Raw genomic sequence first — 12884 nt, forward strand, 5'->3', positions numbered from 1 at the left:
CCTTTTGGATATTCCATTAAGTCTTCTAAAACTTTTAATTTATCTTATAAATCTGATTGTGTTGGAAATAATATTTTGTTTAATGGTCTTTACTATATTATTTACAAAACAATATCATTTATAGTTCAATGCATGTTCACACTAGCATTAAAAAATGTGTTATTAACAAGGATTTCTCTATAACATTGCACCAAAGATTAGGATATATCCACACAAGTTTCAAAGTCAATAAAACAAGAGTACCAAGTGTTTACTTAGTATTCCTAATTTTATTGACTTTTAAACTTATGTGGATTGTATTAACAAAAACAAACCAACAAGTCAAAGAAAGGTGTCAATAGGAATTCAAACATATTAGAAATCATTCATATTGATATATGACTACTGACTTACATAGTAAAAAATACATCATCTCTTTTATAGATGATTACTTACGATACATGTATCTTTACTTGTTTTATAACAAGAACAAGGCATTAGATGCCTTTAAGATTTTTAAGGTTGAAATAGAGAAACAATGTGGGAAATAAATTAAGATTATGAGATGAGATAAAGGTGAAGAATATTATGAAAGATACATAAAGGATAGACAAGCACTTGGTCCATTCAAAAAGTTTCTTCAAGAGAATGTGATAACTGCTCAATACACTATCCCTAGTTCACCAGACCAAATGGTGGTATAATAGAAAGAATAAAATGAATATTATTAGACATGATACAGAGTATGCTTAGCAACATCAATCTTTCAAAATCCTTGTGGACTGAAGCACTAAACACGACAATGTACATATTAAATCAATTTTCAACCAAAGCTATTCCAAAAATGCTATTTGAGTTATTAAAAGGTTGAAAGCTAAGTTTGCAACGTATATGTATTTGAGGATGTTTGTCTAAAGTAAGAATTTATAATTCATAAGAAAATAAGTTGGACCTAAGGACTATTAATAGGTATTTTACTAGATATACTGAAAGGTAAGGTACAAATTTTATTTTTCATATCACAACACTAGGATTATGGAATCAAGAAATGCAAAGTTTCTTGAAAATGATTTGATTAGTGGGAACAATCAAAGTAGGAACATAGCTTCTGATAAGGATCATTCAAAATCATAATCTTTCATATATCAAGTGATAAATTGATTATTGTTTATAGTATCCCTTATGTACAAACTAATGTTAAACAACTAATCATTGAAGTTCCACAAGTTGTTGATAACATTTTAGTAGATTATATGGTTTAAGAATTACCAAGAATTTTTAAACAACTAGTTGAAACAAATACTTCTCAAGAAGATGATGGTACAACATAAGAATATCAATTAGAATCAAAAGATCAATAATTTATATGATTATATTATGTATCTATAAGAATTTGACTATAACATTGGAGCAAAAAATGATCCTAAATCTTTTTCACAAGCCATAAGTTGTAAAGAATTTGAATTATAGTACAATCCCATAAAGAACAAAGATGAATTCTATGAAGAGTTATAGAGTTTTGGATCTTATTGAGTTGCCTAATAATGCAAGAGACATTGGATGTAAATGGGTCTTTAAGACAAAGATAGACTCATTTGGGAACATTGAAATATACAAGGTAATACTCTTTGCTAAGGGATTCACTTAAAAAGATGCAAACAAATTACACATTGACATTCTCCCTTGTATCTAAGAAATATTCTTTGTGTATTATTTTGACATTAATGATATATTTTCACTTGGAAATACAATAAATTGATGTGAAAACTTCATTTCTAAATGGAGATCTAGAGGAGATGGTTTACATGAAAAAACTTAAAGGATTCTCCTCTAGTGGTGGTGAGCATTTGATCTGCAAGCTCAATAAATCTATATATAATTTAAAACAAGTGTCCTAACAATGGTATTTTAAGTTCAATGATGTAATTCTTCATTTGGATTTGTAGAAAACATCATGGTTTAATATATATACCAAAAACTTAGTAGAAGTAAGATTTGTTTTCTTGTTTTATATATGGATGATACTCTACTTGCAACAAATGATAAGAGTTTGTTTTATGAGGTGAAACAATCTCTCTAAATATTTTGACATGAAAGATTTGGGTGAGACATCTTATGTCAATGACATTAAGATCCATAGAGATAGATTGAAAGGCATTTTAAATCTATCTCAAGATACCTCTATCAATAAAGTTTTAGAGAGATTTTGGGTGAAAGATTGTTCACCAAATGTAGCTCTCGTTGTGAAGGGTGACAAGTTCAATATTAACCAATGCCTAAAAAATGATCTTGAAAAGGAACAAATGAAAAACATTTCATATACTTTTACTATAGAAAACCTAATGTATGCTCATGTCTATACAAGACATGACATTGTATTTGTTATAGGAATGTTAAGATGATATCAGAGTAATTTAGGTATAAACCACTAAAGAGCTCTAGATAAAATAATGAGATACCTTTAAGAGACTAAAAACTTATACTTATATATAACAAAGAATCTGGAAGCAATTGGCTACTCAAATTTAGACTTTGTTGGCGTGGTGATTCACCCAAATCAATATCATGATATATTTTTAAAATAGTGTGTGGAACTATATCTTAGAGAAATGCTAAGTAGATTTTAACTGTTACTTCCACTATGAAAGCTGAGTTTAGTATCTATTTTAAAGCTATTGGGCATGATGGATGGTTATATAGTTTCATATATGGGTTTAAAATCATAGATTTTATTTCTAGGTCATTAAGAATATATTGCGACAATTAAGTTGTTTTATAGCTAAGAACAACAAAAATGATAGTCAAAGTACATATATCAACATCAAGTATTTAGCCATAAGAGAACATGTTAAGAAAAAGAAAGTGATCATTGAACATATTAGAAATGAATTGATGATCACAAATCCTTTGACTATGGGTATGCCACCATTTAAATTCAAGGATCATATAGTGAAAATGGAACTTGGTTTCATTATTTGATGTTTTAAAATTCAAGGCTCAACTTAGTTGTATGAACTATATTATTTTTAATGAAATTCTATTTATTATGATGTTTTCTTATATTTATATGCATCTTAATTTATTTCAGAAAAAATTATCTGTATAGGACTAAGAATAAACATAGGGCTTATTCATTAAGTGAGGTTGCCACATATAGAATAATACTTGAAAAATTATATGCATTATAATACATGAAATGTAATACTCGTTATTAGAGGAATTATTGCCATGATTCTTACATTTGTTTCATATGAAAGCTTAAATATGAGATTAAGTTTAGACATTGAGTTAAGTGTATGGACCAAATGGAAGAATTTTAAAATTATATTTTACTAAAACCCTGTTAATGTGGGATTTTTTTTTTAAAAAAAAGAACTTTAACTTTTGGTCCAATAAACTAACTCTCATATTAAATGGCAACAAAGTTATATATCAATTAAGAGTTTACTGAGACTCTTATTGTATAAATAAAGTCTTTTAGTCGCTAGGTTACACATGAATATACATACAAACTTTTACCTATAAAAATACACTATTAAGTTAAGAAGTATCAAAATCGTTTTTTTTTTAAGAGGAGCATTTTGTAAATGCTTTTCATCAATATCAAGAAGCCACTATCTGAAAATTGCATAACACCGATGAAATATTTTGTCAGTATTTAAACACTGATTCTATAGGAAAAAAAATATATTGCTAGAGTCACAGATGGTAATTGGTCATCGAAAAAAATACCATCGATGATTTAATTTTTTTAATCATTCTATTGGTAATACAATTATTGATGAGTTATATATGGAAAAAAAAGCACACTAAACAAAAACAATTATCAGTATCATTCTAAGGTAATTCCATATGTGATCAAATGCAAAAAACTTTAAACTATCATAGATTTAAATATTATTAGTGGCAAGTCAGGTAATTTTTTTCAAACTCTTTAAGACTTTCCAAAGGACTTAGTCCGTCGGCAATTATGCCTATAATTGTTAGTGGAAAAGTCTAGTAACTTTTTTCAAACTCTATGAAATTTTTTGATGGACTTATTCCATCGATCATTCTATCTATGATATAAATTATATTGATAATTCCATTAGTATTGTATTTACTATGCTTTTTTAAAAATAAAATAAAGGAAATAAAGGAAAATAAAAAAAAATAAAACTAAAATAAAAAAACCAAAAATTTATTATTAATTTAAAAAATCTTATGAATACAATTTGTCTAGTGGACAGAAGCTAAAAGAGAAGAAAGAGGTGGAAGTGGATCTTCATCGAAACCAAATGGGTGACGAGGTAAACCACATATATCAGTGAGGGTTGAAAACAATTGCTTAAGGATATTTGCTTTATCCTTTAGGCTAGCCATCTCAGATCTAAGTTGGTATGTCTTAACACTAAGCTAAGAAGTCTGAGCTTCAACTTGTTCTTGTACAATCACCTAGACAACCAGAGATTGTTGGCTCGAACCCGATTGTGAGGAACCAACAGTTGATACACTATGACCTGTCCATATATCCTCAGTCATATTGTTTGAGATATTATAAACCTAATTTCTATTAAGTTCATCAGATGATTTAGCCTCTAACCACAAATTCATATCAAGTTCTGATGGGTCAAAGGATCTTCCCCATATCTCTTTTGCAATCAAGTGTTATATGTTTCATGAAGTAAAAAACAAGTCATTAATTTTTTTTTTAAATAATAACTTAAGAAAAAAATTATTGAAATCCAACTTACCATGAACTTATAAGCTCATCTATGTATAAGTTATTGCACCCCTCTTTAACAATCCTCATTTCACATATATATGAGTTTTAACTAAAAGCTCCATCAATCTTGAATCACGTCTAAGAACCGTAGCCTACAAAAGAAAGCTACTGTTAATTAAATATTTTTAAATAATAATAAAAAATTAAAAAAAATATATGTAATAAAATAGAATCTTATCACCCGCCTTACATGCAAATGAACAGAAAGGATTTACAAGTCTGCAAGGTAATTGAACTATGAATCTCATTGTTTTGGTTCTTCGTATTGAACTATGACCACCATACGAAAAACTCAGATGTAACATGCTAGATATAAGTATCTTAGATAGCCTCCCAGATATGTGGAGATTTGAAATCCCTCAACACGGCCACATCTTCTTAGCATATTTCTTTGATTTTTTTGCGCCATGTACCAAAAATCATGCAACTTGGTACGTAAAAATAAATTATCGGTTAAGATAATGAAAAATAAATTTGCATATTTTAAAAAATATTACATTTTGAATTCAATCTTACCTAATGGCGTTGTGATTCTCCCATACCCTATTGGTAACAATGTTTGTCAGCCTCCTCTCAGTAAAAATTTTCTTTGTATATTAATTTCATAAAATAATTAGTTTATTAAAATAAAAAAAAACATAATGGAATTAAATAATAATAATAATAATAAAATATTTATGTATTTTTCATTGAAACTTTTTGAACTGAACATCAATCATACACTTCCATTCAGGATTTTTAGAATCCTCACTCCACTAAAAACAAAGGCTTTTCCATCAATGATTTCATCATCAATGTTATCATGTGAGCAACCTTCATATTTCAAAACCTTAAATTCTATTTGTTTATTAAAATTATTTATTCAAAAATTATTCATTGTTGTTTATTGTTTAAACGTGTCAAAAAAGAAAACATATATGATGTGGTTGGGCTTCCATTGAGCAATGTATTTCCTAGTGTATACATTGTACTCAGAAAGGACACCCCATTTGCGAGGCAACCTCACATTCGATGAGCCTGTGTTGAGAAAGGGTGCATGTACCATAAGTACCTAGTCATGGTCAACACTTAATGACTCATAGTCATCAAGAGTGCTACTAGAAGAACCAGCAACGCTTTTATCCGTGTTATTCATTAATGACTCTCTTCGTCTTCTAAATAAACTAAGGATAAAAAGGTAACAACATTATCATTATATTCTATTTTTAAAATAAAAATTGGCAACACCTCTTTTATATGGGAGATTACCCAAAAACATTTATCTGCAAATTCCTATAAATAAATAAAGCCACAAACTAATTTATTTTATTTATGACTAATTAATGTTTTTAAGGAAACCATAAATATTTATTGTCTCTCATAATTTCTCATTCTATTCTCTACATACATTTGAACGAACTAAGTGACATTTACTTTGAAACTAATCACAATTGTTTTTTAAACCATGTTATCTAACCTAAAACTAACCAATATTAACCTATTTTCACTTTTTCAAACATATTCATACGCAAACCCTAATTGCCTAAATTTGGAAGTAACTTAACTATTGGAAAAAAAAAATAGTAAACAAATATACTGCATGGAAGGATAACTCTCAAATTATCCCCTCAAAGTATCATTAGCCAATAAGAATACGGTACACCAAATAACCCAAATGAATTGAATCCATTTGTACATAACCCAATACGTATGTTTTATGGTTATATTGAAAATTAAGGTGTGCCTTATTAAGGTACTTTTAGGTTTCACCATTGGAAGAGTGCACCATAACTCCATCCATCGTAACATGTGAATGATGTCATATTATGTGCTTAACAGTCTTTGAAGACATGAATAAAGTTTGTAGTCTAAAAGTAATTGGGAAGTATTTTAGTTTTCTATGTGCAACAAAAGTCTTTTCCCTACCAATTTTAGGTTTATACCGAGTATGTCCACAAGTTCTCCGCTCAGACAAATCTACATTTTCAAGGTAGTAGAACTTCCAGAAGTTTGGACACATATCATTAATCTAATATCTTAGGACACAGGGTTCGATCATGAATTTAACAATATAGAAGTTTTTTTTTAGCCTATTTAAAGATTATGTTGTGACCGAACTCACTAAACTCATTATCTAACTTGATGAACACTTGTATAATGACTGATAATTTATTGTGAATTGTGCACCCATCATATAATGATTTGTCAGAATCTTTTAAAAAATCAAAAGACTTGGTTGTGTTTACATTTGGTTCTTCATCTATGATTAAACATTCACCAACATAACCCTGATTCATTCCTATTACATTGATAACCATACTCCTATAACGATTACTATTATCATCTACAACTCCATGTACATTGCTAGACTTAAAAGTTGATCCAACCATCATTTCTATCATAGTCTCGTAAGGAATATATGGTTCTCCATGTGCAAACCAACACAAATATTTTTCTAGGAACTATTTTTTATAGAAGATGCATTATAACAACATTTGAATCGAGAAATTTTTTATTTTTACACTTCATACATGGATATTTAACACCACCTTTACTAATATTTTTCATATTAGATAATGCATAAATAATAAAACTCTGAACCCTATTATAATAATTCATCATATACAACCCTTCAGGTGAAACTCAATACACCTAAGAATATCATCCATTACTTTTATGAAACATATATAGAATATTGATGACAATATGTATTAATTAATAATGTGAACTTTATAAATTATCGATACCTAACTATTAGCTATCATTGGTTTAACTCAAATTTATTGAATTTATTTTAATATTACCCTTAAATCATTATCAATTTACTCCAAAAAATCAAATTCATTCAAATTTACTGAAATTTCTAACTTAATAGTAAAATTGATTAAAAATGAAACATACACATTAAATAGATCATCATTTATTTCATTATAAAACACCTAAGTTACAAAATAAAACTCAATTTTATCAAATAAAAACAAATATAATTTTTTAAAATCTCAAACAAACCCTAACATGTACAAATCATGCATTCATACAACAAATTTCTATAGAAAAAAATCTATAAAACAATTAAACACATAAACAAACTACATATACTACATAAAAATGCAAAAAAAAAAAAACATTTTAAAAATGGATTACAACAAAAAAAAAGGTAGTTTTTCTTATTTAATGTGGCGAATCTTCAAAAAAAAATAAAATTAACCATAATAGAAATACTGACAAACTAAGTGTTGGGGTGGTTGTATTTAATATGATTGGAGTTTGATTTGTGAAATATGAGGGGGGCAAGGATGTTGTGTGTTGTTTTCTGCAGAATAAAAAGAAAAAAGAAAAAGATATGGGGGAGGGGAAGAGGGGGGTTATTTGTCAGGTTGTAACTTAAATATTATTAATGAATTCACAAACATGTATTAGCAACGAACATATTTCATCAATAATTTTATCTGTAATACTGACATGTTATTTTTTTATTTTTTCATTTCTTGATTTCCAACTATTATTTCTTTGTTATTCACTAACAAACAATTTTTTATTGGTGAATACTGAGGAAAATAACGACATCATGTCCTGTCAATAAATATCATTATAATTTACTAATAATATTATTTTTATCGATATTTTCATTTATATTTTATAATTTTTTAATGGTCAATCTATTTATTTTTCCGTATCTAATTTAAATATATATTTAGAATTATATTTAGATATGTATCCAATGCTCAACTGCTGTTTAATTACCATGGTCAAAAGCCATACAGTTGCCATTTTATTGAGCTAGAATCATATAATACTCTCTTGCAGGTGTGGTTCCCCATATGATATAAAATTGTCAACAAAAGTATTCTGCATCTACGGCAATTTATATACATTGAACCCAAAATAAGCATCTATCTAGCTAACTATGATTTAATACAAAATATTATTTTGGTTAATCACTTGTTTATTTTTATAAATATCGTGCTTACAGCATAAACATTAAAATGAAAATGGTACAAGAGAAACAGTACTTCATCAAACATCCTTTAATTCTTCTTCATTGAGAGACTCAAACAGAGAAGAGAAGGAACCAAAAACTGCACTCAACATAAACTCATCTCTCAACTTTCATTTCAAGAACATGAATTGATGCAGATGCTGCCTTCTTTATGAATCCTCTACTTGCTATCCTCTGATACTGCAATGCCATAATTTGCTTGACCCAACAAACTGCTAATTGATCGAGCTTTGACCATACCAAGCTTCACCTTCTTCTTTGCAATCATTAAAGGTTTCTTGTGATCTCCATCTTCATTTGGATCACCATCAAGTCTGGTATGATCAGGTGATACGCGTTTTGTTTCCTTTTCCTCTAGTGATAACGAGGAGCTTGATAATGGCTTGGACTCGGCCTTCTTTGGTGCAGTGCGAGCCATGGATCGGCTTCGAACGCTACTCATGCTTCTCAGCCTTCCTTTTCCCAAGTGATGCTCACAAAGTGAGTATCCCACAAGAGTTTGTTGGCAACATCTCCATCCTCTCCCATTTACGCGACTGCATCTCGATCCTTCCATAAGTGCACCACCTCTAGCTTTCTTTCTTGCACTAGTATTAATGGTAGTACCATCAGCACCCTCTTTGATGATTTCCTTACTTTCTTCTTCTTCTTCTTCATCTTCATCTTCTTCTTCTTCTTCTTCTTTGTTATTGCCTTTTTGCTGCACACATATCTTGTTCATCTTTATCTTCATTTTCTTATCTCTCACCATCATTACTTCATCATCATTTGATCGTCTTTCGAAGCTTCCTCTTCTCTTCTTTAACGGAAATGCTTTCTCTCCCTCACCCCACATCCCAACTCCTATATTGCAATCACACAACAACAACAACAACAAAATAAATAGCAAAATATAACTTCCATGCGTTTCGGAAATGGGAGGATTTTTACCTTGACGGGAAGAACTTGATGGTGTAAGATTCATAGTTTCAATTTCTGCACCCATTAAACTTCCCTTCCTATAAGCAATAACCAGATCAAGAAGATCCACAACCACACACATGAAAAATTTACAGCTAGAGAAAACAAATGCTAGTAGCCAGTAAAGAAAAAAAAAATGAGTGCAAAAATGTGTATATATATTTGAAACGGGGACCAGCATCCCATGCTAACATGCACCGCATAGGCATGTTAGTTGGCCAAAATAAAGCGAGAAAAAAAGAAGAAGAAGAAGAAGAAGACTACCTAGATTGGATAATTTAGATTAGATGGCAAGGAATGGTTGCTAGCCAAAGCTGATAAAAGAAAGAATAAAACACTTGAACAGTATTTCCACTAATTATTAGTCACAGTATATCTTTTATTTATTTATTTTTCTGGTAAAACAAATACCGGGTCCTCTCTCTTTTTTCACCCTCTTTTACTACAAGATTTCATGAAAGAAGAGAACAACATGAACTTTTAACTTTACATGTCTTCTTTCTTACCTGGTATCATTACTCCTCTCTCCTTCTCTCCCCCTCTCATCTTTCTCCAACATAATCTACACAATGAAATCACAACAAATAGAGGATCCAGTCAATCAAACTTTATTGTCTAATGTAACTCTTATGGAGTGCAAAATTAACCACGCAAGGTAAATCCAACAAATTGCCTTTTCTACGTTATACTGAACACAAGTGCACTCCTATATTACAAGACCTGCCAAATGAACTCAAAAACAAGAAATATTAAAAAGGGTATAGAATTTTTCTTTTTTCCACCTACCAAAAATTAACAATCACCGCTTACCTTCTTTTCTTGTTGTGCTACAGCCGCATCCGAGCAATCTAGGCCACTAGTTCCACCTCCGATCGGTTGATTTGGTTTATCAGGTGGGTGGGAATCAAAGCAAGCAAGTGTATGAGGTTCTTGAGGGAGATTTTGAAGTGGGTTGCTGTGTAGTTGAAGTTGCACCACAGGAGACTGGCTAAACTGGGGATCTGAGAGAGGTACAGGAGAAAGAGAAGACAGAGGTAAGGGAACCTGTCTTTTCCTGATCCTCATAGCTAGGTGCAAGATAAGATTTTGCTATCTGTCTCCTTGCCTTCAGAAGATTTGAACAGACAAAGAAACCAGACTAACCCACAACCAAGAAGTGAATTTTCAAGGGAAGGTCGGAAATTTTACAAATATGGAGAGAGAGAAAGAGAGGGAGAGAGGGAGAGAGAGAATTAATAAAGATAGTGCAAAGACCCCAATACTACTTGCTATATACCACTACAAAAACCAAGAACAAGGAAAAAAATAAAAAGTAAATGCTTTATTAATTAATAATAATACATATTAGTTTCTCTCTCTCTCTAACTTTTTTTTTATTATTATTTATTTTGTTGCACCACACAAAGCAAAGGGAATAGAAAGGGTAGTCGTCGTGATACTTATGGTAGAGGGGGTATGCAGGTGGGGAGGCACGTGCGAGTGACTGGCGAAAAGGGTAGCAGGTAAGTGGGGGATCACGGAGGAGAAGGGGACAGGGTACGGACGAGAACTGCCAGGATGGAAGCGAGAGGGACACAGAATACAAAATGATGGGAGTGGGTAGTCTGATTTTATTTATTTTCTTAAATCCTTTATTTATACCAGTAGCTACCATACAGCATACATTACTTTTCTAGGTAAACTATATTATATATATATATATATATATATATATACCTACTAATATTTCACTTTCCCTTTTATTAACAATTTCATTATATCAATTACTTAACTTGAACTATACCTAATTTGAGATTTTGAGAAGCAATGATAAAAGTAAGAAGAGATAAAAGAAAACGGATTTTATCAATTGCTATGGTAATTGCAAGCCCTACCGTACGGTGTTAGAATGCCGTTGTATTGACATTCTAGTAAGTTTGCTGACATGAAGATAACAAAGTCAATATATTAACTACCATGTCAATAAATGATCTACGACAATCTCATCTCTTATCACCATACATGTTTATCAATGGATATGCAGAATATTCATCTTTTTAATTAATATTCATCTATGGATATAGTAAAGTGTTCTTTAGCAACATTTTGGATACGTACGACAGTAGAGTGTGATAATAATAGTTTTTTAAAATATTTTTTTATTTTTAAAAAAAATTATTTTTATAATTATATCAAAACAATTTAAAAATACCAAAAAATTATTAATTTTTTTTCAAAAACGCTTTTCATAATACAAAAATAAACAGGCTCTTCAGCATCCATCAAACTCATCATTTCGTGTGGTTATGAGCTCATTTCTTATTCGTTCTTTTCTGGCTATTTACAGATCAAGAACTAATTGAAAGTTTTGAAAAATATGAAGCTTACATAGAGAAGTTTTGAAGTAGAGGGGCTAAGGTGAAACATATATAGCAGGATCTACATGGACTAAAATGCGTGTTGATAATAAAAAAAGGCATGGACTAAAAATGTGGCCGGTTCTTCACTTTCGAAGGGAAGAGGCAATGGGTCCCCTGAAGCCTCCACGGCTCTCCTCTCTCCCGTTAACATCAACGGAGATGCTCGTTTCTCTGTGTATATGTGTGGACTAGCTCCGCATTATTGTCAGAGTGGAAGTTTGTGAGTGTGGGGTATATGTAAGTAGTGTTGTGCTGTCTTTGTGTGGAACTGCTTCTCTGTGTGGATTTGCATGTTTTTGACCCACCCACAAGGGTTAACAGAAATGCACGCTGATACTGTTGGACCATATGTTCTTGTCTCTGCTTTTCAACCTTCATCTTCCCTACAAAAATTGATGGAAGTCGATCTAAAAAATTTCCATTTTCTATTTTTGAGTTTTTTCGGTTGATAATATTATTCTAAGGGTGTTTATTAGTTTTTTTAAATTAAAATTAATTGAAATCTATTTTTAGAGAAAACAAATAACTCTCTTGATTTTCTAGTCACTACTATGGTGGTCAAATTTTGGGTTCGTAAACAACACATTATTTATCTTTTTTTAGGGGTCCTTTAAAAAAGATTACAAAAGAAAAGGAGGTCTTAAGCCTCGGTGCCTAGAATGTTTTGTTTTTTAATATGGGTTTTTTATTGTGTAATTTTTTTAAAATATTATCCTTCAATATTTAACTGATTTTGAATTGGTCTTTATAATTTGTTTTGGTTTTATTTTTATGATGTTATCGATCATGATCTCGAATAAAC

At 30.3% G+C, this 12884-nt stretch overlaps 1 protein-coding gene across 1 annotated transcript; it reads right to left on the reverse strand.

The window, feature by feature from the left end:
• Nucleotides 1–8634: 8634 nt before the first annotated feature.
• On the reverse strand, nt 8635–11054 carry LOC118043885 (uncharacterized). Its single transcript, XM_035051995.2, has 4 exons — nt 10494–11054; nt 10190–10245; nt 9654–9721; nt 8635–9566 (listed from the first exon to the last, which is right to left on the reverse strand). Exons 1-4 carry the CDS (start codon nt 10746–10748, stop codon nt 8884–8886), a joined length of 1062 nt encoding a protein of 353 aa, XP_034907886.1. The 5' UTR covers nt 10749–11054; the 3' UTR covers nt 8635–8883.
• Between the last annotated feature and the right edge of the window lie 1830 nt (nt 11055–12884).

This window comes from Populus alba, chromosome 6 (genome assembly GCF_005239225.2).
Source record: "Populus alba chromosome 6, ASM523922v2, whole genome shotgun sequence".
In the NCBI taxonomy this organism is placed as follows: Eukaryota; Viridiplantae; Streptophyta; class Magnoliopsida; order Malpighiales; family Salicaceae; genus Populus; species Populus alba.

Excerpts from the sequence above, each read along its gene's own strand:
- LOC118043885 (XM_035051995.2), bottom strand. The coding sequence starts at position 10,748 with ATGAGGATCAGGAAAAGACAGGTTCCCTTACCTCTGTCTTCTCTTTCT. Across the intron at positions 10,246-10,493 it reads TAGCACAACAAGAAAAGAAG|ATTATGTTGGAGAAAGATGA; the intron begins GTAAGCGGTGAT and ends TTCATTGTGTAG. Across the intron at positions 9,567-9,653 it reads ATCAAGTTCTTCCCGTCAAG|GAGTTGGGATGTGGGGTGAG; the intron begins GTAAAAATCCTC and ends ATTGCAATATAG.